General features: G+C 41.9%; 1 protein-coding gene across 2 annotated transcripts in view; it reads right to left on the bottom strand.

Annotated features, from left to right (window-relative positions):
* The window catches only part of arhgef25a (Rho guanine nucleotide exchange factor (GEF) 25a), a 31,255-nt gene extending 10,143 nt beyond the window's left edge, over positions 1-21,112 (bottom strand). Inside the window, exons 1-3 of one of the 2 annotated variants that reach the window (XM_010747807.3) lie at positions 20,568-21,112; positions 3,782-4,089; positions 3,200-3,310 (exon numbers count right to left, since the gene is read on the bottom strand). In XM_010747807.3, the coding sequence (XP_010746109.3) occupies positions 3,200-3,310; positions 3,782-4,089; positions 20,568-20,673 (525 nt within the window). In that variant the 5' untranslated portion in view covers positions 20,674-21,112. The remainder of the gene's footprint in view (positions 1-3,199; positions 3,311-3,781; positions 4,090-20,567) is intronic. The other variant, XM_010747815.3, reaches the window with a different exon arrangement.
* Between the last annotated feature and the right edge of the window lie 2,309 nt (positions 21,113-23,421).

The raw sequence follows: 23,421 nt of genomic DNA, 5'->3' as shown, positions 1-23,421 counted from the left end.
ATTTATGTGTGAATTGATTAATTATATTTTCTTGTTTTGCCACCTGAGGATTCAAACACTTATGAAAACACATAAGACAGTATCTCTTTTTGGTTATTTATTTCTTTAGCACCCCTACAGTGACATCTACGTCAGTACGGCTTTATTGGCTGCAAATAGAAATGCATGCAGGATAAACCCAAGGTTACTATGATCTAATCGATTGTGTTCATGTGCAGTATACATGACCTCCTTTTCATGCTTTTTCCTGGAATTGATATGATTTCCTGAGGGGCTCCTGGTGAAAAACTAGAGTCATTGTGCAAACTGCAACCCAGCCTACAAAGACTAAAATCATCACTAACTCGGTGGATCCACTTTTAACATCTGCGCACGACCTCCATGTTTGTGTAACCTATTTATGTCACAATAAGCACACTTATCGCCTTCATATGGTCATATGGTCACTGCCATCTCTTTGTACAAATATATCTTCTTTCAAAGTTCTCCCCTCTATTTTTAGCCATGTTGTTCACCCGTTTCTTTTAAAACCATTCAGTCTTTCCTGACTGTGTAAACATAAAGGGGCAATCGTCTGTCTTCACCTAAATCCCTGTGTTCTATTGTCCTAGTCAAGCAGAACCTCCCCACCTTAAACACATACACAAACCTGTACACACACACCACAGACATATGCCTAATCCTTCAGACTCCGTTGGCAGGCGTCTGCCTGAGGGAGAAAAAAATAGATAGATCGGACAGATAGACATAGAAGCAAATGGAAAAAGAGACAAGACACAACTTTCTCCTCTGGCCTAGTTCAGTTTGTTCACCTGCCATCTCCATGATCAAGTTGTTGGCGTCTACAAGATGTGAGCTTTCAATTCTGTCACAGTGACGAGTGTGAGAGAGAATAAGCATGAAAGAGATGAAGCGAAGTATAGAAACAGGGGTGCTGGGAGAGACAGAGAGGCTCCATAAAGACCCTTGCTCCCCCAACTCGTCTTGCCCCGCTAGGAGTTCTCCTGCCTGGCTGACAGGTCTCCCTGGCTCCTTGATCACTTCCAGATGTGCTGTGGCAAAGCCCACAGGAAAAATTACCCTTGTCTCCCTCTGTTGCAAGTTTTGTTTTTCTCCTCAGAAGCCGACGAAAAAAAACTGACAACAATTTTAGTAAAAGCTGAGATCATGATTTTGTGTAGGATTAGGGGTTGTGTAGGTGTTTGAACAGAGTTTTTTTCCCCCTCATAATCTGAAATAGTTTATAGTTCAAAATAGTTTGTATTTCTTCTTTAAAAAAATCTCAGAAATGCTATAGGATTGTAAAATAGCCAAATGTTTTTGCTGATTACATTGTTGTTCAAGAGTATACTATAAATTTTTTTATTGAATTATTTTATATTCATAACTAAGGCTCACATTTTGCACTGCTCATTTGGGGGCTTAGAACATATAAAATGCTGTAAATGATGAGTATTAAAGTGACTCTAAAGGCATTTTTATATAACAGAATAGACTTTATGGCTTTAAATGAAATGTTTTTTGCCAGGTATGATATCCATACCCAATACCTGATATTTGCTGATGCTGGAAAGGATGTGTTTTTACATTTCCTGTGGTGGCATCAGCTGTTTCTTTAATGTGGTGGAGCAGTCCATTCAAAGGGCCCATCAGTCTTTGAAGCACAAATCAAAGGCATGTCTGTGCTGAAACTACTATTTAACAGCATTCTTGCCAGTATAAGTAAGAGAAGGTTTTTAAGAGATGTCACAATATTTCTTTTGTTTCTTGGTTATTTGTTTGTTTTATATCTGGGTCAAGGTGACAGACTGTAAAACTGTTCCTCTGGAAAAGCAGTTTAATGAATATTGTGATCTATTGTTATGGCTTCTCTTTTAACACCGCATCTTGTTTAACGAGCTGCATACAATCACAAGAACTTTCCATTGAACAAGAAAACAATAAACATTGTTGAAAACTATGTTCTGCTGCGGTTGTGAGATTAAAGTCAACGGGTGTGAAGAAAAGGGGGAAAAACAACAATGCATATAATGCTGGACATGTGGCCAGAAACCACAGCTCGGGGATGACTGACCTACATAATTTAATCTCTCCACTTCTACCTCTCTCCCTTCTTCTCTTACCTCTCTCTTTCTCCAAAGATTGGCAGTAAAAACACCAAAACACTGACCTCATCCCTGTGATGTAATCGTATTAATGGCTTTTGATGTGTTGTTGAGACTGAAATTAGGATTTAAGTGCTCTGGTGTTGATTCACCAACAGGAGACACTCCACAATGCACGAATGCTCAGATATCATTATTGTTTTAGTGTGTATTGATAGGGCTCAGGCACTGATGATTCATTCAATATTACTGTTTTTTTTTCCATTTTCTGCCATGCTTCAATCTCAAAAAAAGGGGATCCTCTGAACACTGACTCGAGACGTTCCTTTGCCACGAGCAACTGACGCAGAGTGTTTGATGGAGAAATGAAAGCGTATGTGAGCACATTGCGTTCTTTGTCATTTCACAGAAGTGGAGTCATCTTTCATCACATCTGCCGTTTCGCATTATTTCCGATTTTTCTCCAGGCATGTCCTTTTGTAACATGTTGAATGTGAGTCATGCATCACACAGGTCTCTGTCAAACTCTGCCCTCTGGTCTTCTGGTGCATCGATCTGCTCTGATGAGAGAGCCTTGTATTCATTTAGACTCCCTTATGTGTGTGTGCATGTGTGTCTCTATGCATGAGGCTATAAATCTTTGCGTTGTGGTTGTGTGCGTGTGTGTGTGTGTGTGTATGCATGGTTCCAAAATACAGTGCTCCTGTGTGCATCTGTGTGTTTGCTTTTGCCGGATAGTTGAGCTCTGCCAGCAGCAGTAGAGTTAGTCATTTCCAGATCTTGCTGAAGGGCCATGAAGACAAACAGTACTGATGTCACCTCCCCACCAGGCTGGGTACTCACTGAGAGTATTACTACCACTCCTCTCAGAGACTGTCTACAGTAAACTGTCCACTAAAATAAACTATAAGTGGATTTACACCTGATAGTTTGAATCTCATCAGAGTTAATTATTCATTAGCTCAAGTTTCTGGCATCCTGTCAAAAACTTACTACTTGTACTTATACTAGAAATGTTATCTCTGTGTGACAAATATGTAGTGACAGATACAGGTTAGATAATGTTAGTTTTACAGTATCTTGTCCAGATGTACCTGGGTGTTTGGCAGTGACGTGCAGCCTATCAGCGAGTCAGTTATGTAGCCGGGGGACTGTAGTGTAGCCGGTGACAGGTCCTCAGGGCTTGCCAGGCCATCTTTCCACTCCTGGAACACACACACACACACACACACATATCCACAGTGTCAGAATCACACAATATAATTATGATGCGTAATGGTTGTAGCATGCTCATGCATTCAGACACACAGAGGCAGCCGCACAGCAGCAAAAGAGAGCACGAGTCACAGAACATGGCAGCATGCGTTCCTGCAGGCTGAGCCAGCAGTACTGATGTTATATAACAACATCGCCGCCTGCCATGACACCAGTGTCAGGATGTTGGCTTTGGTTTGTATTTATAGTGGTTAAAGCTATGCATATTTACTTCAGAACCAGTTCATAAGAAGATGGTGTGGGAATAATTCCTGGTAATGAGTTTACATATGAGGTGGTTCATCTCATATGTATAAAAAGGATCTTGAAGCACAAGGCCAGCACACAAAGCTTTGTTTGATTAGTACATGTGACCGGTAAAAATCAGTGATGCATGCTGCAAACAACGTTTCACATCTCACCTGTTCTCTGTGGGTGACAGGCAGGATGGTGAATGTGTCATCAGGCCTCAGAGGGCTGCCCAGATCCTGGCTGTGGCTGTGGGAGGGAAGAGGTGCAGGCTTTCCCTCAAGTTTGCGGACCTGGCGCTCCCCTTTGGCAGTGGCCCCGGCACTGAGTTTGCGGACAGGATTTGTGAGCCATTTCTTCAGGGTACTCACAGAGCGCCTGGAGCCTGGGGAGCTGGGGGCCGAGCTGCCTGATGCCTGCGGGGGCAGTGACGCCACAGAGGTGGAGATGCTACCTTCGCTGCCTGCTGCCGAGTATGAGTCTAGAGTGAAGAGACAGGGAGAGGAACAGAAAGTGGATGGTTAGCGATAAAACAGTGAGTGTTTGTGGAGATAGACAAGTGATAAATGAATGGGTCAAAGGGCAGAGTACACCATAACTCTCTTTTCAGAGCTCAACAGTCAATTCATCACTTCATCCATAGACAACAACAGTGCAACAGTTCACTTTCTTTAAGGCAACAGAACTCCTGACTGACAAATAAATTAGGGCAGCGGTGCTGCTCAGTGAGAGGTGATGGAGGACTTAAGGTCAGAAGATGTGTGAACGCCAGGAGAGAAAAAGTAAAGAGAAAAATAAAACAAAGAGTGGATATATAAATAGCCTTCCTTTTCAAACACAGCTGTGCAGCTGTGAGACACGCCATAAAAGACACACTGTTCTGTTTATGTCAAGCAGACCGTGGTTTTTATATGTGAGCTATGCATCCAATCACATGACCAGCGGATGGCCGACGTTTAATGTGAAAAATACTACCGGACAGTTGAAGGCCGGCTGCAGCAAAGTGATGTCAGGAGGACATGGGAAGTGGGCTGGGGGGTGAGCTGGGACCGGACATCCACTTTAATCCTTTGTAGAGGGGAAGACAGTCCTTGCTTGGGACTGTTTGTTTTTTCTGTCTTCTGTCCTCCCTTCCCATCCTGCCTCATCCACCCTACCCGTCTTGCCTTCCTCAATACTGAGATAGCTCTTCCTCTGGGCTGTGTGTCTGGAGTGTTTTATCTGTTGCGTGCAAACGCAGTTCAGTAATGCCTCCCATCCATCTTCCTGCCCTAGACCTGACCCCTGACCCTTGATCACCACTCACCTACAGATGGAGGAACACTCTCTCCTGCTAAGACTCACTGCCACAGCTTATTATTGTTTGAATACAGACGCTATCTCACCTGACTGTATCTTAACTTTTCAGAAAAATACACTTTCCATAAAGTTTTGTATTGAGTTTGTGACTGTGTTATGCATGTGTTGCTTACACAGGGACAACACTGACCTCATTTCAGTGCCACAGAGGAAGATCTTATCACAGGCCGAGACTGCAGGAGCCACACTGACACAGTTTTGCATACACAGTCTTCAAAGGCATAAGTTCTCAATCCCATCTCAATCAGTGTTCATGCTTAAAGCAATTTTCACATTTTATTTATTCATTTACGTTCTCTCAGAAATAGTCACCACTGTGCCGATCAGTGAAAATAAGTTGTGTATAAATGTCCCCTCGCCTCCAGTGCACGAACCTCAGTCACAGTGTTTGAGAAATGGCTAACCCCAAAGCAAAACAACTCATGTTCATGACATCGCATTGCTGCCAGCACATACAAATTTGGATAAAATATACCATTTGTGGATGCCAGCTGCTAACAAAAAAACCTCTTACTTGTCTGTTTGTGTATTTTCACCACCGAGACAACATTTCCTCTGTAATCTTTCTCCACCAAGTCTTGCCATACATTTTACAGACATCATGCATGTGTGTGGGTGTGTGTGTGATCCCAGGGTGGCCAATTTCCTCACTCTTCTGTCACTCCCACCCCCATCCACATGAAAGACTGGAGAGCGTAAGGAGATCTGAGCATCGCAGGATGGGAGGCAGGGGGGGTTGAATAGAGGGAAGAAACAAGGAGCAGAGAGGGGTACAAAGAAGGGAGATGGTTGAACCCTGCAGGGATTAGATGGAAACTTTGAACACTGGATAGGTCCATATACACAGTCAGACAAACATCAGTCTGATGTTTAAACCATTGCACTTTGTGAAATGTTTTAGTTGTATAAGACAATAGGACATCAAGAAGCATCTGAAAGCGATTGTATTTATGGCTGGTGCTGTTAAAAAGCCTGTGGCGAACATGCGCCATCGCTGAGGGTCCCCAGCCAGAGAGAAAATGATGCTGAGCACATGTGATAACCTCACCCTCAGCTTCTCTGACCTCTAACAAGGGCCAGGCCTAGAGGTTTGTGTTTCCCTGCTCAGGTTCAGTTAGGCCAGGGCTTAGGGGTCACAGTGCAGAGGCACAGCCAGCAACACCATTTCTAACCAGCTCCAGACAACAGTGAAGATAGCTTATCAAGAAAATTGGGGTTGAAGAGAGGCTGACACTCTCTGGGCCTGGAAGCAATTAAAAGTGAGAGGAGACAGCAGTGTAGCTTCATGATTTGAAACCCTGCGTCAGAATGACACAGTGGCTCTGTCAAATATACAGATTTACAATGTGCAGTGTACGCGATTTACTGGTTTTATAATGAAGATTGTTACAGCCGCATCTGTCACCATGGCAACTCTGCAGTTCCCCTGCTGATTGTTGTGTATATGGGTCGGTTTCCTTGTTGACCCTGGCAAGCATGATCTCTACATTGTTATGAGCCATTACGAGGATGTCTATAACAGTGTGTAAAAAAAAAAAAAAAACAGCAAGTAAACTGTAAAACACAAAGGGAAATGATGAGTTTCCCCTCAGAGCAACATGCCTCCGCTCTCCCTACATATTGGAAGATGAGAGGAGCTGATACCATTATACACCTACACAGAGGGAATTTGGAGTAAAAAAAAAAACAGTCCTTTCCACTCTCCCTCTGTCTTGCTGCATGTTAATAGTGCCCAGTGACATTCATCTCCATAATGGCGTTGCTGAGAAAAGATTACCCAGGCTGATTTTGTTAATGCAACTTGACGATTGTTTATGTGCTTGCAATAATTAACAGTTGAAGGCACAGGGCAACGCGACTGCATTAAGCTGGCCCAGTCTGTGGTGATCAGTTAATGCTGGGCTTTCACCAGTCGCCCACTCACTGCCTGAGAGGCTGAGCGGTGGCCGGGTGGGAGGCTCGCCCAAAAAGTTGCTGTACTATGTAACTCTAGAGCCAAGTGGGTCTCTGCTGCAAAGTACTTCCAGATTTTCTCATGATGATGTTCACTCACAATTGTGAAGTTTGATAGCACTCATTGCCTAAGAGGGCAGCTTTAATTTAGGGATCTATCCAAGTGATCTATTATCTTATTCTTTCAGTACTGACAAGCAGCAACTTTTTCCAGCACTAAATCAAGCTCTTGACTCCAAGTCTGGTTGGTTAATTTCAGGGCTGTAATTAACCATTAATTTCTTATTTTCATTAGTGATGTAATATGCTCATTGTTTTCTTGATTAATTGATTGGAGTGAAACAGAATGGCTGTCATTTAAATTCCCTTCAAACAGCATTGCAAAACCTAAAATGACTGACTTTACTGTGAAGTAAGCAAGGAAAAGCTGGAAAAACAAACACACACACACACACACACACACACACACACATTTAGTATTGCAGTACAATTGAATTATCCAGTGACTATCTGCGACACAGCTCGTCCAGTCATGTGGAAAGGGGAAAACATCCATTGCAATATTCTCAGGAGGGTCACTAAAGTTTGGATTATGGATATGAGTTTGGATGTGACTGAATAAATGATAAATGTCTTGGTGATTTATGTTTGCAACAGAAGACCAGAGAGAAAATAAAGGAAAATCACAAAGGCAAAGCAGCCTCAAATATGTGGGTGGATGATGTGGATGGATGTGTTGTAAATGTTGGTTCCCCTGAAGAAGTTTAGTCCAACTTCCTGTTATTGATCAGTTGATAAGTGAGTGCTGCTGAGCCAACAAATCAGGCTATAAAGCGTTGGCTGTAATGGAGCAAACTTGTTCACAGCCGCTCCACTCTGGGGCTCTCTGTAAATCCTACAGCCTCTTGGGACAGCAAGCAATTTAGGCATCACTGAACTCCACCACACATGCAGACAAACATGAAGGTGCCCACATATATCCAAATGGCACATGCACATTTTTTCCAGGGTAGCGGTCCAGATGGGTGGCTGCAGGCTGTTCATTTGTGATCTGAGCTTCCAGTGTCATCTTTCTGTCAGAACAAACAACACGCGGCACATCAGAGGCAGACGACCTGCTGGTCACCACAGTGTCAAACATGTCAAACATCCAGCTGAGTCCAAGAGGCTCTCAGAGCTGCCAATCAATGCCAGCACCTCACAGATCACAACCCCTGGGGGTCTGAGAGTGTGGCGGTCAACACACAGGCACCAGACGCCCGCCTGCGTCATCACTAACAACTTTCAAAACAACAGTATGCTTATCTCCTCAGTTCTTCATTGCCCTCCCCACCTTATGGTCTTCAGCCCAGGTTCTCCTTGTATATTACATTTCACCTACTCAGAGGAAATGGACACTCTTCCCATCAACTAGCAAGGACCTGGGCTGCACTCAGGCATTCAGATGTGCAGACTGAAAGACCCGTGAGACAATGAGGCACTTAGTACCTGAGGCATATGACCGGAAATCCTCTAACTGTCCTCTGATGAACTTTTGCAGAAATACAGTACAAGGCTTTTTGTTGTATAACATTTGAGATCTCATTTTCCAGCTGCGATTCTCAATGAAAAGACAATTTTTTTTGACCTTTTGAAACTCCTGTCTTTTTCACTTTTCCCATTATATTTCATCCTGTTAGCCCCCAGGCTGGTTTATGTGTATTTTGTTTGTGCTGCTTCTGATTAATAAATCCTGGCACTTGGCTGTTCTTTCTTTCTCCTGTCCTCCCTCTTTCCCTCCTCTTCATCTTGACTTCATCCCCCTTACAACATGTCTGACCCCTTTTTTTTACACTGCTACCCTATTTTGCACTCTAACCTTCTCTTACTCTCTCTGCACTGCAGTGTTTTTTAAGACTTTGGCTCGGTCCTGCCCTGGGATCAGGACACTCCTCTGATGAAATGCCCTGCTCTGCCCCAAAGCTGCTGAGACCAGCACAAGCTTGACATGCAAAACCAACTGGCAGAGCAGATAGTGACACTGTAGCAAAAGTACGTCTGTCTTCTTTTCACTTCTGCTCTCTTCTACAGTGGTGGTTTTGACAGTACGATTTAAGCAACTGAACCTGCAACCTTAGAAATCCTCTGAAATAATCAAGTTGTCTTTCCGGGGAATATGAATATATATTTTACTGAACAGCAGACAGAGGGAGAGGCTAAGAGATGGGCTGATGGGGGGATTATTCATGATTTAGGAAAGCAGTAAATGAAGGTTAAGCACAAATGCCAGACAGACTGAAGCTAAAACCTTGAGTTAGAGGAAAGGAGGAGACGCTGAAGAGGAAGAAGACAAGGAAGGCGATTAGGGCACAAGCTTCCATTTAAATATTTGAATATACTTAAGATCACATAAGCAGGAAGTCTGCAAATTCCTAATCTCATGCATAGAAACATGGACATGTCTGCAGTAGCACAACTGTTATCTAACTAGTCATTATTGTGTATGGATTGTATTGGAGTGTATCTGTGTGCAGTAACTTTTGGAGAGGCACATTGTAGTCAGACAGACAAGTGAACAGAGATTTCCTGTCCTCCTACTGACCTAGTTTATGCAGATACACACTGCTGTGATTCCAGGAGCACAGAAGGGAATACGTGGTAGACGTTGTCAAGTGACACACACAAACAAGCCATCAGGGTCGTCCTCCTGCCATCTACACTCTCAGCCACGCTCTGTGGCATATTTTTCATCAGCGTAAAGCATCAAAGCAATGTCAGTCACAGAAAAACAGGCCTGAATAGATGATGCTGGCATTAATCCTATTGTCTATGGAACAATGTGGAAGAGTGATTCAAACACTTCTCCTGATGAGGGCTTATGAAACAGCCTGACGACAGATCTAAACCACCTCTAGTGCCACTGACTGTCAAAATCAGGTCAACATGAGTATAGCGATGTATTTTAAGTGCCGAAGGTTGTGCATTTACGTCACAGTTGCTGATTCCCATTGAGATATTGCATCCAACTGAGGTTGCAATCACCTCCAGCACCTACAAATTGGATCTTACTTTGTCAAAAAAAAAAAAAAAGGGATGCATCAGCATGAGTACGCAGAGGCAATCTCACCGCAGACACTGTATTTTTCCTCAGCGTCTGCTGCTGCTGCCGCAGGCTTCTGGCAATGCGAGGCTGGAACCATGTTTGTGGTTAGTGGGACTGAAAACTCCAGACATTCCTCTAGAACCATTCACAGAGAGAGACTAGCCAAGTTCCTGGCACCATCTGCCTTTATTTCCATTAATGTAAGCTTTGGGGAGCCGAACAAACACACACTGAGAGTCAAACGTAGGGGATTATGGTTCAACTGTGGTCCATTTCACACCCACGCTGATATTAACAAACTGAGCACCATGAGATCAATGAGAGATTGCAGAGATACTAATGATGACTCATTGTGAATCATCACTGGCCAAAATCAAAGCAACTGACCGAGATATCCTGACTTTTAGTCTCTCACATGAATCAGGCTCTGAAAAAACACACCTGATCCTACATTTCACTTAATGCACCTCAATGTTTCTTTCATTAGAAAGTCCACCATGCCTGGTAAATAAATGCCCGCAACTCTGCATAACAAGCACACAGTACTTCGTTGCTTTCAGAGGATTTCAACATAGATATAAGATTCATTTCCATACATTCAGAGCCGCAGATGACATTATACAGCTGTTTTTACAGGCACAGTGACCAAGCAGCAACATCCATGGCTGGCAAAAGTGCCAACACTAGTTCCTTAAAAGGCCACTTCAAGCTGGCACCACAGATGATCAATCTCCTCAATTTATGTATAATTAAGGACATGGCCACTGAAAAGTAAGATTTGGCCCAGCCATCTTTGTTCACTTTTAGATTAGCTGTGTTTGAAACCTACTGGTGACGTCATAGAGACTATGTTTTCCTTCACACTGCCTAAAATATAAGACAAGAAAAAAGATCTTCATGTGTAAAATCAGTGGCATGCCCCTTTATTCCCCTTCCCTCACACCCACACACACCATTACTCTGTAAGAGTCTGTCTGAATGATACTTATTGGTGTCACAATCATAACATCTATATATCAATGGTATATTATAAAAAATATTAGTAATATTCTTGATCATTAACAAGATTAAGTCATTGCCAGCATGGCAATTAGTGAAATCTGCTGATTCATGTTCATGTCACAAACATTTATAAATATATAATATTTTGGAGGTCGGAAAATTGGCTCAGATTTTGTATGAAACAGTACAGAACAACATTTCCTGTCAGAACAGAGTTTTGATGATCAGGAACAAAGAGGAGTCATTAAAAGGTCAGCATGAATCTGGATATGTTACACTGCCAGAGTAGTTATAATAAAATCACACACAGGTGTTCTCCTGTTTTATTTCAGAAGCAGCAGAAAAGCAAAGACCCAATGTTTTAGCTTGAGGCCTTCATCAAGTATATTTACTGTAGTTTGCTCATTGTGATCTGACACAGAGTTAATTTATTTGGACAGATAGAACATCTGTCCAAATAAATTAAGCAGGCTGTAAAACAGATGATACTGAACCATGCTTCACTTTATATCAACTCAACACTCCCTATAATTCATTGACTGGCAGTGCTGGAAGAAGTACCTAAAAAGTAGGATTACAACAGTATAGAAATACTTTGTATTTGAAACATGCATTCAAGTCTACACAAATCTATTAGCATGAAATGAAGTACTTACTTATAGTTGTACTATATTATTGGATTATAGTTATTGATGCATTATTGTGTACAGTACTTCCAGGCTGCAGCTTGTAAATGTGGAGCTAATTGTAAAGACTTTATATACTACTGGTTTGATTATGAATGAATTTTTACTTCCCATGGATCGAAAAAGGTCTTCTCTTAATCTATAATAATACATCATAACTATTATCAGTCTGAAAAAAGGTTCCTTTTTGGGTAGAGAACATGTGGAGAGAGCACAAATATGACTTTGTTGGAGTGTGTACATCTGTTTTAGTGTTTGTAATGTGTGTGTGTGTGTCTGTGCCCAGATAATCATAGTGATGATCAACACTACCCTTTCTGCCTCTCTAACAGCAGGCAGCAAAAATGCACACTCACTCACTCGCACTGGCTACTGTTGATCATCACTATGATCATCTAGACACACACACTAAAAGAGAGGGCACGGTGCAAATTAAAAGGGATTGTGATTCCATATGGCAACTGTGGCCGTGCCAGTCAGGAGGCCTGCGAGGTGAGCTGGAGACAGAGCTGTGGTGCCTGCTGTGCTGTGGGGATGTGGAGCCTCTCCTCCTGGCCCCAGTCTGCCTGGCAGCTCTGGTACTCTTAGCTCTGGGCTCTTGCTGTTTATCACGCTGGCTGTATACAAGGTCACTTCTCTGAACTGCAGCCAAGGCTACTGTATGTACATGATGGATGTGAATTGTGGGTAGTTTAGCATCCACACACGTTCTGGCTGTTCAAGCATAAAAGGTGCCGAAACCATTGAATGAAGTGTAGCTCTTCATGCTGATCTGACATGTTTAGTTGACCTACGGATGTAAAGATGTGCTGGTACAGTTGTTCTCAGTCAGACTTGATAGGCTTTCCAGACACATATTCTCATTCCTTTCCATTGCTCTCCACCTCTCCCCCACTCTAATCACCATAGCAACTAGCAAACCCAGAATGGGGAGCGACTAAGGGACAGCCGCACAAAAGATTAGCCATCAGCAAGACATAAAATCAACCTACACATGTTGCACGCAGGAACATATACATGTACACATGCCTGTCTGTGGCAAACACACACACACTGTATAATAATTGATATAAATTTGCATCAATGTTTATACAGTAACTAAGAGTTTTCATGCCTTATGGTTATTTGTAAACCAATGCTTTGTGTGCACAAAGGGTGCCTTTGAAAGGCTAATTCCAAATTTTAAAAAAAACATCTGCACCTGTCAGCTTTTGTGTATTTCCGATCAAATCCTGCATTTGGAGCGAGAGCTCTCATCCATATGGCCATTAAGAGGCTGTCTTATGAATACGCAAAATCAATTGGGGTGTTACAGGAAGACCTGGAGCTCAGGTCCACCTGTAAATCCATGTTCAAAGTCCACAGACTGAACTGCTGACTATCAATTATGGAGAGGTTCATACAATTTCATGATGGACGTGAAGCAACATTAGAAAAGTTATAAATATTGCAGTCTCTAAAAACTGTTTAGATCCTCTTTGTTCACTGAACTGCTTTGTTTTAACTGTCAACAGGTGTCATTTGAGTGTTAGTGCAGAAACACATCATTCTGATACAACCTAAGGGTACATTTTCTCTCTGAAATGTGTTAGTTTTAGTTTTGCAGGTACATTGCCGCAACACAGAAAATCTGTCGTCCAGGCCACCACGACTGATTAAAAGTATTAACTGCATTAGAGTAACTGCGGGCTATCTCTGAAATAAGAGCCATATATGGTAACAATGAATGCTGACAAGTGACAATCAATCTGGTCTGCTGACAAAGAGGAGGAAAACAGCTCAATTTTCACTGTGGAGCAGGCAAAGACAAGGGAAAAGTTTACTAAAGACTGCAAATGTCTGGAAATGTTTTCTTTTATGATTTGCTTTCTTTACCACTGAATTTCCCAGGAAAAACATTCTTCCACAGGACACATGTTTTATGTTGGAGTGAGCAGAGCCAAAAAGCTAGGTCAGCTATGTTTATTAGTTTGAAAAGTTAATTTACCCTGAATTGATTTCATGATTTTGTAAGACTTAATAATTACACACTTTTGCACAACTGATAATCCATGAACTTGTAGAACTATAGCCTCTGGTCACAGAGAGACGAAACAAGAGGGAGAATTCAGGTCAGAAGTCAACACCACAGCAATACTCTACGCTGATCTTAGACTTGTAGTGTAACCGGGTTTAGGGCTGCATTTGACATATGCCACTAAGAAGCTGTTAAGCCCTCACTGAACTGAAGAAACTGATTAAGAACAAGGCAACCTTTCCCAGACACAGCAGGCAGCTGTTCTCATGGTCAGTACAGAGAGAGTCAGCAGCTCATCTGAATTGTAGTCAAAGCTGAAACCGACTTCAACACCACATCGCCTTCAATATTGTCACTTTCCATTGTTTGCTTTGCTTTGTGCACTGTTTTGGAAAGTTTCTCAGCGAGGCCTCTATCAAGTATCCCCTAGGGGTGAGCTGCAGGGGAGAGGAGCCAGAATCAGAGTACTTCTCTATTCTGTCAGCCTGTGGGGGCACTGAAGTAATTGTTGGACTCAACCTGTTGCTAAGACTTACAGTAACCATATTCTAATCCTTCTGGATGAAAAGATGTTCTGGGTAGAACGTGAATAAGTTTTTTTTCCACTGTAGAGATAAGGGTATTATAGAGCATAAGAAAGGACAAATGTCATAGACACCCCTAAAGACTGCAAATCTAAAAAGACCCATATGGCTGAAAGTGGGGGTAGAAACGCAAGGGGAAGTGGCTACTCTCCCCCTCTGCGCTGTAGGAGAATTCTTTCTAAACAAGGTATGGAATGCACTCCTGTGTTTCATAATTTGTTCCCTCATTCTTCTCCTCTGAACATTTACAAACAGAGGCCTGAGGAAGAGGAAAAAGAGAGCGGGAGATAGAGGAGTATGCACGGGAGCCCTGGAAATATGTCAGGGCAAGGCCGTTTAGTAGAGCAAAACAAAAAGGAGATTGAACTGTGAAAATAGGGAGATGGTGAAAATAGTGAAAAGGGGGAGAAAACATAATTAATAATCGTCTGACTGGCTGTATGCCGACCAGTCTGAGAGAGAGAGAGTTGGGAGAGAGGAAGAGGAGGAGGACAGAGAAAATGAGAATGCCCCAGGAATGATCTTAATGCTCCACTTGGTGTTCACATTCCAAGCCGGCAAATTATGCGACATTGAGCCCAAAATTCAGATGATTTCTTCCACTGGTTTGCTACCTCGTCCTTTCTCTCACTCCATTTCTATTTGTCCCTTTTTCGTTGCATGTGCGAGAGAGAAACAATATGGAGGAGATCAGTTGCACAGCACAGAGGAGGCAGGGGGCCTGGGTGGGAGGGCAAGAGGAGATGACGAGGTGGAGGGTGGGCTGGGGTGCAAAGTTTAAAAATATCTCAGACTGTCGAACACAAGGTTGGGCCACTGCAGTCCAGCAGCATACCTTCAATTTCAGCTATTTTTGTTGCTTTTTCCATAATGCCTGAAGTCTGCCTTATAAGCTGATGACAAAGACAGTTCTCCAGCTGAGACATAAAAAGACACGCTGGTTCTGTCACGGCAATTTTCCCTCACGTTTGCCAACAAGGCTGCTTTCTGTCAAAAGCAAACTCGACTTGTTATCAAAATTATTCATGGGCCTCAGGGTCAGGCAGGTTAGCGAAGGGGAACCTGGGGATCAAGCTGCTGTGTGTGAAAACAACCACACTGCTAAAGTGCCCTTGAGCAAGATGCTGAACCATACCACCTTACTAACCGGGGACTGTAACTCATCACGCACTCTGACTAAGAAAAGTATTTTTTCTACAGTGATCAAGTGATTTATTTGTAATTACTTAGAAACTGCAGCAAATGAGCCATTTGTTGAAGCTGTCAAGCAGAAAAGTACAAGGACAAAAAAGAAGAAGAAATGTAATGAAATGTAGAGTTGAAACAATTAGATTTGCATTCAAACAATTTTTGATGACTGAATCTATTTTTAATTTGATATTTTTCTGCTTTTTTGTCTGTCTTTTTTTTTGTGTTTTTCTTTTTGTGAAGCTAAACTCAGTAGCTTTCAGTTTTAGACTGTTGATCAAGCAAAACAATACAATTACGTTGATCTTCAGGAAATTGTGATGGACATTTTCCTCTATTTTTACCAAACAATTGTTCAATTGATCAAAAAAAAATATAAGCAAATTGATAAATAATCAAACAATTTGTTAATTATTTATTGAATACAACCACCACTCAACAACAAAAAAAAAGTTTCAGAAATCAATTTCAAAAATTAAGCATTCATCACCATCACAATATAACACAAACTCAACATAAAACATAATAACTAATTTGGATACGTATTAACTGATTGCTGTGTGTTGTAGATGTTTCTTTATTTTGAGCATAACTTGCATGCAATGTAACGTAATGTAATGTAATGTAACATTGTTTATGGAGTTGGAAATGCAGGCCATACATTATATGACCATGTTGTAGGCACATTCACATGCAACGGCATGTGAGGCAGTTATAGTTCCATTTAATGTTTTTTAAATTCAAAATGTTCGTCTTTTTCTTACTGTTCTCTCTGCCATGCAACCATGTAAATGTGGTGTGAAAGGTGTGTGTGTCTGTGTGTGTACATATGAGTTTGTGTGTGTATCATTGCTGGGGGGATCCTTGTCCTAAGTCATTGCATGCATGAGTTGACCTTCACAAATAAGCACACTTACGGCGAACACATATAGATGGACAACGCATGCACAAGGCAGCAGGTAGCCCTTTTTATATCTTCAGAGGAACATACAGGAAGAGAAAAATAAAGAGAGAAAGAAAGACAATATTAGAAATATTAGAGAGACGAGGATCGTTGTAGAGGAAGAGATTTGGGGGCCACAGATGGAGAATTTGTTTTTTTGCCCCCCAGACACAGTTAAAGCTGCTTACTGCCTCAGTGGAGGAATAGAGCAGGTCAGGGACATGTTAAGAAAAACAACCAAATTACTGAAGATACCTGTGTGAGTGTGTGTGTGTGTGTGTGTGTGTGTGTGTGTGTGTGTGTGTGTGTGTGTGTGTGTGTGTGTGTGTGTGTGTAAAGCTAAAATAAAAAAAAAATTCTTTGCAATTATTATTATTCCCCAGGAAATCTTAATATGTTGAAAATTTTTTTTTGACAAACAGTAAATTTACAGTTCAGTTTATAAATATCTACAAACTGTGCATGTCTTTCAAATGTCAAACCATTTTGAAACACGTTTCAAAAGCACATTGTCTGATTTTTCCTTAAAATAACATTTTAAATATATTTTCTTCAACACATTCAGGTTATGGGCTTTTTTAAACCTCATTTCAGACACAGAAGTACAGTGCATATTTAAACATGAGCTAAAAACATTTCAAAAAGCATTCTGAAAAGCCAATTTAATGAAAGAAATCTGAAGCAAAGATATATATTCAAATTATACTCATTTCAATATGGGCTGACTATCTAGCCTTGTAGCAGCGTGAGCTTACCTCCACTGTACCCTTATCTTTCTTTTGTTTCTGGCTGCATTTATGAGTGTCAGATTTACTTCAGGGTGCATCCCAAATACCACTAGGTGTGTGGGAGGCGGTGCTGCAGTAAAGGAAGCATTTAGAAGAGATTGTGTTGCCTTAGAATACAGTGACATAATTCATGTTTAACATTACCATGTATGTATAACGAAAACATTGTCAGTGTCATGATTGGGAGCCTGTACATTTTTTTATGTAAATCCTTTCCAGCAGAAATGAGCGTACGCACATTCATTCGATGCTTTACGGGACTTTACCCTATGAGTGTTTTACTCCACCTTACACAATGAAAACGTTCACCAAAACACACCACACCTACAAAATTGGATTTACCGAATCGACAGGTTGTATTTCTTCCCTCTTGTCTATAGAGTTAATTGACTGTAGACAATATCAAACAATTGCATATCTATCTATTTTTTAATGGTTTGCCAATAATATTTGCTGGGAAGCAGCTCTCACTAATGGCCCCTCTGGCAGCCAATCTGCTAATGTGCCAAGCAGAGCAGTGCTGAGATCAGGACTAAAATGATACATGCTTTTCTCTTTCATTATATCCATCTCTCCACCTGCCAATCTCTCTGAGATTCTTCTCATCTCGTGTTCAGCACTGCTCAGATCAATAGTCCCACCTCTCCCCTCCCCCGCTGAACACTGATTTATATATTGTCATGTATTTTCTCTGATTGGATTTTTCTTGCCTTCTGGCACTTGTTAGTCCTGCAATAAACCTGCAACACACGTTGCAACAACAAACAACACCCCTACATACATTCACATATCCTTTCACTAAGGTGTCCACTGTGTGTGTTCCTGTTTCATTACACTTTGATTAAAAAAATTGCGTGGCAGGATAGTCTGTATAAGGCTGCAGGAAGCTATTGAGTTTTTCTGACGCAGTAGTTCCCTTTCCGCATAAAAGAAGCAGGACTGATGACCATCTTGGGCGTTAGGGCATTTCTTTAGTCTGCAGCTGAAATGACTTCAAGTTTACTCATTCCTTGATTGACTGCTTTGTGTGAGTGTGCTGATCTGAGCTAGCGTGTGAATGGAGGCATAGACCGGGCACACATATGGTGTGACATAATGGCATACTACACTACGTGTCATCACCCAGCATACAAGTAAGTGTTATTACGCCTAAGTAGGGAATGAATCATGCAGTACACTATAATTTCCTCTTGTGTCAGTTGAGTGGCTTTTTTAGAATCAATGAATGGTGTAGATGGAGACAGCCTGTCACTGAGATGAAATGACTATAAAGAGGAAAGTCTTTGTTTGTCGGTGATATCAGAGTCGCTTGTCAGAAATATAGCAGCTCAGTTAAGCTATTATTTTGTATTTTGACCCTGATTATCTCAGCTTAGAGAAAGCAGCTACTGGTGTTTCATTAAAAACATCAACATCATTTAAGACCTGTTTGTTATGCAAGAGTATTCTTCCTGGGATTGCAAGAAGGGCAAGAAGTGAACTCAACCCTGTATTGTTAGGTGTTTTTCCTGTAAACACCACAACAGAAACAACAGAGTCCCGAGTGCCAGTGTTGCGTGTTTTCCTATTGGACAGGTTCCAGGCACAGAAAATGAGTTTGAACAGTCAAATATAACAGATAAAATGTCAGAGAAGGGACATAGTTTGAAATAAAGCGATCAAGAGGAAATGCTATTGTAAAAAAAAAAGTCCACCACAGCAGATGCCCTTTTCCCTGTTAAATATAGAAACTGATTTACAGTAGATGATTGGAGAGGACAGTATGTGAGAATACTAGTGGGACCAAATCAGTGATAGCAACAGCGAAATGTACTTTACATGCTCTATGAGGTTTTATAGAGCACACAGTTTCACATTAATAGTTAAGTTATTCTAAGAGACTACTGTAGTTTTATAATGTGGCTTCCCCAGAGGAGGTAGAGTGCTCACATTTCTCCTGTTCAGTCTGTAAAATAAGAAGCTTTTCTGCTACTTCTAACTGTAAAATGTAAAACATCTCATCTTTTCATGTTGAGCCCAAAACAGCTGCTTGATATGTCAAGGGTTGTTTCAATAAATCCAAGACTGTTTGATTTATTCGATTGATATTTCTTTTAATAGCTTCATTCGTCAAATCGCACATGTTTATGCATGATCTAAGCATTTGTGTATTTGTTATGATAACGTGGTAGAGGATCAGTGGGGTGGGGGGCTGTGGAAAAGGAGAATATCTATTACATAAGAGATTAAACTGAAGGAATCTGAGGTATGTATCCAACAACGCTGGCCAGTAATATGAAAGCCTACTTCATGAGCCCCCCTATGTACAGAGCCTCAGCGGGCAGGTCCACTGTTTATCCCTTTGATGTAGGCTTGTAAAAGGGAACAAACACACAGTATGGCCCCACAGCGTTAACTCATATAGTGCTATTAGACACCACTGATATTCTAACTTTGCCTCAATGCCACAGTGACAGAGGTCACGTGCGTGCACGGACAGTGACAGAAAAGATTTTCCTTGCTCTCAGCTCAATGTTACAGTGAGTTATGCTTCAACTCTATAACTCTGCCTGTGGATGACTGCATGAGCTTACCGGCCTTGTTGTTATTACATATCGTGCCACCCGCTGCTTTTACTCAACCACACTGTTCTAATGGACCGCTGCTATTCCTGCTGTACTTTGTACAACAAACAGGAGAGTTAGAGGGAGAGAGACAGAGAGAAAGAGAGAGAGAGAGAGGGGATTACTGATGTTTTGTTCAGCTCTCACTGTTTGGGGTATAGGAATGTTTCAGAGTGGCTCAGTCCCCCTGTGTGCTTCATCCATCCACGTGCTGCACATAACCAACTGACACACACTTATCATGATGAGGACCTTTTCCAAATCACACACACTGTCTTCGTCTCCCTCTTCCTTTCTCTATTTTAATGAAAGATTTTTCTCTTCCTCGCTGTGCATCATCTATAAGAAGGACTTTATTTCACCCGCTCTGATGTGTATGTGACACACATCTGTTGCTTTAGCTGTAGGCGGAGAGAGCAGGAGAGAGGATTGAGGCTTACACTTTAAACCATTAGCATACGTTCACAGGAATGGAAGGGGAGATAAGGGAGAGGTGGGTGGACATCTAAGAAAATGTGGAGGAGAAGATGAGCAAGCGAATGCAGAGGTATTAAATGAGAGGAGAGGAGTTATTGCTTTCGGGGGGGAATTTCAGGATGATCAACAAGAACACACACACAGGCAAGCAACTCCACACACACAAAAACAACAAGACTCTTACAAGCTGTTACAGCACCAACCTCAGGGCAAAGAAACTTAGACACGATGAAAATCAACATTTACTACACGTTGTGTGTTTGTGTGTGACACTGACCTCTGACTCGGGCATAGCAGCAGCCACACTTGGCCAGGACTTTACGGAACAAGTGTTGGCAGCCACAGCCTCGGTGGTGGCGATGGTGATGGTGGCCCCCTTTCATGCTGTTGAACCATGAGCAGAGGTGGGCATGGCCCGGCACTCTCTTTTTCCCACCTCCCTCTCTCTCACTCTCTCTCTCTCTGTCTCTCTCTCTGTCTCTCCCAAGTCTTCCTCTCTTGCCTCTCACAACAAGTAGAGGTTTACTCTTCAAAGTGTAAATCCCCAAAAGGTGTCAATAGATCCTTCCTCTTCAGTTAACTGCCGACAGACTTAAAGCTCACACATCCAGAGAAGAGAGGAAAAGAGTCCACAAAAGCAGCAGCAGGCAAGAAGAAATCCACAGTCACAAGGTTTTTTTCTTCTCAGCTGGTGATAAACAGCCAAGGAAACATTCCAGCAAGCCTATCGGTATATTGAACGTGCTCTCTTCCCTCTGTCTCTGTGTTTTTCCTCTGTTTTCTTTTTGGTGCTGAGCTCTCTGCCTCTGTGAACTGCCTGGTCAAATGACACACTAGGAGACAGCTTCGGAGAGAGAGAGAGAGAGAGAGAGAGAGAGAGAGAGAGAGAGAGAGAGAGAGTAAGGGGAGGGGTGAGAAGGGTGGAGTCTGGAGCTCTAGTTGCTGGCTATTCCAGGATAAGGTTCCCACTCCCCTAATTTTCTCTCTTCCTGTTCTCTGTTTCTCTCCTCTCAGCTGTTTTTTCCCTCTGCTCCCTTCTGTTTCCTCGCTCGTCTGCTGTCTATTCAACTATCCACCTCCGAGAACCAGATGAAATGTCGCGCTGAGAGCTGACCCTGGAAATAGTAACACCCAGGACTGTAATGATACATAAAGCTATTTACAGAGAAGAGGCCATGTCGGGTTGAAGGTGTCATGTATTTTCCAGTAACAGTGTCATCATCACCGTCTGTAAGCGTGTGTGTCACTTTCTGGCAGTTAAAGAGTGTGTGTTCACTTCATGGATCACAGTGGGCTTTCCTGACTGGGACAGCTCCAATATTGACTTCTGTGTTCATTTATGAACATGGGGCCAGCTTAGTGAGCGTTTTTTTTTTTTCTTTGTGTTTCCATGGAGCAAGCTGGCGGTCTCAAATTTCACAATGATGGCATGTTGGCATTCTTGGTGTGTGTGTGTGTGTGTGTGTAATACTAGTCATTTAGTCTGACAATTCATTGCAGTACATTGTGGGGCAGTCAAACAGCTCTTTAAGATACACTAGAATAAACTGTACTGTATAGATGAAGTTCATATTGGTCATCTGAATGACTGATGAACAGGTGATACAGATACAATTTTCAAACACAGTATGCAACTTTATATTGGGATATTAATATATATCATGATATAGTACATTTCAAATATAAATTTAAAAAAGCATAAGATAAGAACACGGTAATGTCTGTTTTGGGATAATCAAGCAGCATACACACTGAAAAATCAAGATACTTCATATTTACTGCAAGAAAGCAAGCCTGCTCTTAGTCAGTAATATCAGTAGAGAAAAATCATCCAAATGTAAAATAAAACCATTTCCAACAACGTTTTACTCCTCAATGCCTTCATCCAGATGTCTACTGTAGCATCAGTGTGTGCATGTGTGTTCAGATCATCAGTCAGTGCATACATAAGCATCCGTGTCCAGTACTAGACATGAGTGTGCATATCTTATGTGATTGTGTGCTAACATAGCAATTCATGGAAAGCATCTATATTTAGATGTGTCAATGCTAAATTATAACTCATCAACCTTCCTTATGGATGAAATCAAAGTCTATTGACATTTCAGCGAGTATAGCAGGCTTATTCAAGCTAAGCAACATAAGAGGTAACCGAGGCAGGTAAAAGAAAAAAGTCGTGATAACGCTATCATGAAATAATGCATGTTCTGAGACACATCCAATTACTTTCAGACCAACAAACAGCATTTCTTAGGCCTGAAGCAGCTGAGCTTATGACTCAGTCTGTGATCTCATCTCACTCATCACGTCAAGCTCCTTTCACACACGCTACAATTGTGGAAATCACCACCTGATTATTGAAAGAAGAGCAGGATGACAGCACCCACTCGGGTTCATCTTTGAGGGGCATCGACGGAAGAAAAGAAGGCAGTGTGTCAGCTGGCACTGAACCAACACACAAGCACAAGCACATCCCTGGGGTTTATTGTTAGGTGCCTCAGTGGTTGACAGGGCTGTCTTTCCAGCATCCACATCTCTACAGTTACAGACTGCTGTCAGGATGTTTCTGCTGTCTACAGGAGACAGAAACATGCCTGCATTACCCATTACTCTCTTACTATTTCTGTTTCTCTCCCCTCACTCACAAACATACAGGGCAAACCAAAGCAGCTATTACACGTAAGAGATGAAAGTTTGTCACTCGATAGAGACACTTCAGTGACAGATGTATCATCTGTTCTCAGATTCACACTGATCTCAGATATACTGGTTTGCCACATGCAACATTTATAGTCTGATGCACTGATACAGATAGATCACAATCCTATCTCCCGGCAACTCTCCGTCTCTCCCTTTCTCTTCTTATAATGGATGCTTTAAGCGACTGTGATTGAAGGGGCAATTCACCCGAGGAATATTGAACAGTGCTGCTGAATGTCTCCACTTGTCTGATGGTGATATGGCTGCCAAATGCTGTGGAAGAATAGGAGCACAATTTAAAGTGAACTGAGAAACAATGGATTTGACAGCAGAAGAGAGGGTTTAAAAGAAACAAGATGAAAAGAAGACATGAAGACAAGAATCCGAGGGCAGAGTATCACAAATTGAGCAAATGCTGCCTGCGCTATTAC

This window comes from Larimichthys crocea, chromosome XV (assembly GCF_000972845.2).
Source record: "Larimichthys crocea isolate SSNF chromosome XV, L_crocea_2.0, whole genome shotgun sequence".
Taxonomy (NCBI): Eukaryota; Metazoa; Chordata; class Actinopteri; family Sciaenidae; genus Larimichthys; species Larimichthys crocea.
This window is presented reverse-complemented; position numbering and strand designations above follow the sequence as displayed.